General features: G+C 38.1%; 1 protein-coding gene across 1 annotated transcript; it reads right to left on the bottom strand.

Annotated features, from left to right (window-relative positions):
- Window positions 1-902: 902 nt before the first annotated feature.
- Window positions 903-1,283, bottom strand: LOC140163758 (uncharacterized). Its single transcript, XM_072187074.1, has one exon. It carries the CDS (start codon window positions 1,281-1,283, stop codon window positions 903-905), a length of 381 nt encoding a protein of 126 aa, XP_072043175.1.
- Window positions 1,284-4,289: the final 3,006 nt, after the last annotated feature.

Genomic DNA, 4,289 nt, shown 5'->3' with positions numbered 1-4,289 from the left:
TGAAATTTGCCAACCCGGGGACAGATAGTAGTAGTACGATTGGCAATGAACATTTTATGGTTTTCTTACCCTTTTTGGTGATTCGTATAAGTTCTGGAAATGAATCTGGTGTAATGCATCCAAAAGTGACACCACCCAGCACACATACCATAATGTATTTCCGCGTATTAGCATTTGCAATTTTGCTAACCTTTTCCCATTTTTTCCATGTTTTTGACAGCCTAAACACGATACGCACGTAACGTGCCTACCCACGAAAAACCCTTTTCCGCGTTTTTATTATCGCTGATGGTGTACAGGCCACAATGGGAGTGAACCCCCGGGATTATTTTACACTACAAATTTTACGTCAAATATCTTTGATTTCCTGAATACTTTTTGTATTATGATAAAGTGAATTCCCCGGCCCACACTGTACACTAAAACAAAATCTTGGTTTGAGTAAGGCATCAGATCCCTATACAAGTACAAATCCCATAACTTACCGACCTTTACACCGTTCAGTGGACATTAAATATCAGCCTTCGATACTGTTTGACTTTTGATATTTTTTTTGACATCAGATGGATAGTTTAAAAAAATATCATGCCGGTCCGCTTCCTGTTCAAGTTGTTAAACCCCAATCATTTAGTCCGCGTTACATACGTCTTATTTTACAGGGCAGAAATTCCCCCCCCCCCTCCCCCCAAAAAATATGTCTCAAACGTTCTACATTTTGTAACAAACAAGTTCATCTTCACTTGAAGTGTAGCGTAGCGTCATCATGGTCATGATACTCCTAGAAATCCAAATCATAACATTTAATTGAGTACATTGCTGCGAAAATCATTATTGTCTATGTTCGCATCCCTTCTTTTAAGTTCTTTAGTGCGTATCCCTTCTTAGTGGCAAAAAGTTTAGCTTTACGGTTTTAGACGCATTTGGTACATTTTTTCATAGAAAGGCATAGAGTAATCTGCAGCTTCCTGAATATCTTGTGACAATTCGCTGCGTTTGGGTGTTGCTGTGACTGGAAGAAACCTGCTGCTGTTCATGGCTTTATTAAAATAACCCCCTTCATTCTCCAACAGACTCCCTTGTAGAACAATACGAGAACTAATCCATGTTTTCATGATGTCTCCATCCGCCGGCCATTCCAATAGACTGTCACTATAGGGTATTCCAACAGTCTGACAGAATTGACTCAATATTGAAGAAGGGTTATTCTGAAGGTCATCAGCGTCTAGGATGACAGGGTTGGGATCAAGATGTTCTTGTACATACTTGAGAAGCTTTAACTGCATCTCGTAGCCATTTGGTATATCTCTTTCTTTCTGCAGATCATTCCAATTCGTAGTATCGTTTATCCATGTTGTGCAATTTGGTGACTAGACGTTTCCACGAGGGCAACACTTTATACGGATGTCGAATCAGAAAAGCGTGTCGAAATCCAGGTGGAATGGTGTCATACTTTTCATCCAACTGATGGGCATGGTCTTTAACTAATAACACTTTCTTTCCAGGATAATCAGCCTCCAGTTGTTGTCGTACCCATCCATAGGTACACTTGCTATCATCAAAGGCGTGTTCGAATATCACCTGTTGGTTTGAAGAAGCTTTCTGTATGAACTTAACAAGATCCGGATTTGGCGTCCTCCCTTCAGGACCATAGAGACATGCGCTTCCGCAAGGCTCGTTCAATATTTGAATTCCATCAACGAAACTCAGGCACTTGGTAAATGGTAAGGGCAGTTCCTAGCGTAGGAGGCAAACTCCAAATAAACACTCTGGTCAGACCTGTAGCTGTTTGTAGATCATTGTTAGAAGATGACTCCATGGCCATAGACAATATCTTCAAGACTTCCTCACTAGTCACTACCGATTGATTAAGTCAATAGATGAAGCAGTATTGCTTTCATGCAATTATATTCAAACTCAAACATAGGTATTTTATATGCCGATTCGTATAGTTGCACGTAGCATTGTATTACAATGTAAGCCTATTTATATAAACCGGAACTACAACAGGTCCGTAACCCGATCAATAGCATAGAGCTTAGCATCATCCCCCCGATTTTTCTCATTGTTGATGAGTTTTCGATATCATAAAATGAATCGTATTTTTCTCATTACCATCCTGCAATTTGACGCTTCAAATCGATGTATTTCCGAAGAAATCTTGAAAAGGACACCTTGTTACAGGTATACCAGTTGTTCGCATTTTACACGACACGGGAGTTTTGGGTAGTCATAGAATGAAATCGGAATAGATTCGGAAGACTTCACCAAGGGGGTGACACTAACTTCACGGTTGTTCTATATCAACGCAAACCTATGGCAAATCCCGCTGGTTTGCTAGTTAGAAAATGAGGCCAGTTATCGATCGGTTATGAATAATTAATTTCGATCCCTTTTAGGGCTGGCAAATAACGACGCCGTTAGTTTTGCGAACTCTGCCTGTTCAATACGAGTAGCAAGCTTGAAAGCGCGCCAGCTAGCAGAGCAGGGAGCAATCCGGTGATGGCGCACTAGTATTTCCCATCAGGCACCAGTGATTTGTTTTTTACAGAAAGTCTACTAATTTGATAATGGAATAACCTTTCGCAATAGTAATGTCGAAATTAGGAATGGGTGTCAATAATACGACGGTAGTGTATCACTTGAATTTGATACGATATTCAGCCAGTGATTTAGCGATAAAAAAACCTTTGACCACTGACCTGACCTGAAGCACGTGAGGCGCCATATTCGTTTGTTTTATTTCCTCGTGTGATAATAAATATCATTCAAACTATAGTTGTCGGCCGTGAACGTAGTTTATTACTGGCCTAAGAAGTTTGTTTTAAAAACAAGTAAATAATCATCACTCACCGTTCTATTTGATCTTGTGGATTTCCCAACACGTAATAAATTGAAACGCCACTACCGGATTGCTCTCAGGTAGTAAAGCGGGCGCACTTTCAACCTTCGAAGCTTGCTATTCACTACCGGTAGTAATATTAATTAAGTGATGTCACTGATTTGCAGCGTTTTAATAGCACTTGTATCGTGCATGTATAATTTGAATGTAGCTTAATTGCTGTATTTAATATGTGCATGCATATTACAGGAGTTTAGGCCCATCGAAAAAACAATTGAATAATTTAGGAGATTATCAGGGGCTGTGCAATAATTATGAGTCCTGGGGAGGGTAAAATTGGGGTGAGAGGGGTGCGATTTTGGTCTTAAAACGCTTTAAAAGGCTTAGGATAACCTGGGGGGGGGGGTACTTGGATTATTTTTCGAATGAGACGTGCGGCCCGAGCTTCCGAACCCATAACCATTTCTAAGGGTCCCTATTTTACCGAAAATAGGTACCCATTATCTAAGGATTGTCAGGAAAGTAAGGACCCATATCTAAGGATTTGAGCTTGAAAATAGTAAAAAGCAACATGTTTTCCCGCATGTTTTTCACACATAGCACGGAAAATCTAAAAGGAGGCCCATGTCTAAGGATTTTTCGTGGAAAACCTTGTACGTGAGTACCCCCGAAGGAGGGGAAGAGGATAACAGTAAAGGTCCGAAAACGCTTATGATATGGACATTTTATTTTGAACAAAAATTCTTTAATCACTATTGACGGTTTCGCCTACCATGGTCAATAATGAGTAAAATATCGGTTTAGTTTAACAAAAAAGTTTTCTTACTGTAGGCCTACATCTACAAATCAGATGTATTTAATCATTATTTGGGATCCCAATAATTTGAATGTCCAACAGGGGGTGGTCACAATATTTTTGGCAGGCTGAGAGGGGAAAGCGATTTATTTATTTATTTATTTATTTATTTATTTATTTATTTATTTATTTCTTTATTTATCTATTTATTTATTTATTTATTCATTTATTTATTCATTTATTTTAATTATTAAGGCTTGTTCAAGTAACTCACCTCTAACAGTTCACGCACTCACTTGCACCGGCTCAACAAATCAATCAATCAGTTAATTAATCAATCAATCAATCAATCAATTCACAAACAATGAATATGAATAAATTATATGATATTCAATTTCGATCAATAGACATATCAAACCATCAAACAATGAATAAATGAACTGATCGACCAAGAGCCCTTTTTTCTGAAGAGTGTGAGTGAGTGATTAAACAAAATAAATACATGCATAATTATTTACATAAATAAACAAATAAACAAATAAATAAATAAAAAAAGAAATAAACAAATAAGAACAATTTGAACAAATGGTATCGTAGCATTGCATTCACAAAAATAAACATTGCTGACAGGAGGACTCGAACCAACAATCTTTG

This window comes from Amphiura filiformis, chromosome 11, assembly GCF_039555335.1.
Source record: "Amphiura filiformis chromosome 11, Afil_fr2py, whole genome shotgun sequence".
Classification (NCBI taxonomy): Eukaryota; Metazoa; Echinodermata; class Ophiuroidea; order Amphilepidida; family Amphiuridae; genus Amphiura; species Amphiura filiformis.
This window is presented reverse-complemented; position numbering and strand designations above follow the sequence as displayed.

Excerpts from the sequence above, each read along its gene's own strand:
- LOC140163758 (XM_072187074.1), bottom strand. The coding sequence starts at position 1,283 with ATGCAGTTAAAGCTTCTCAAGTATGTACAAGAACATCTTGATCCCAAC.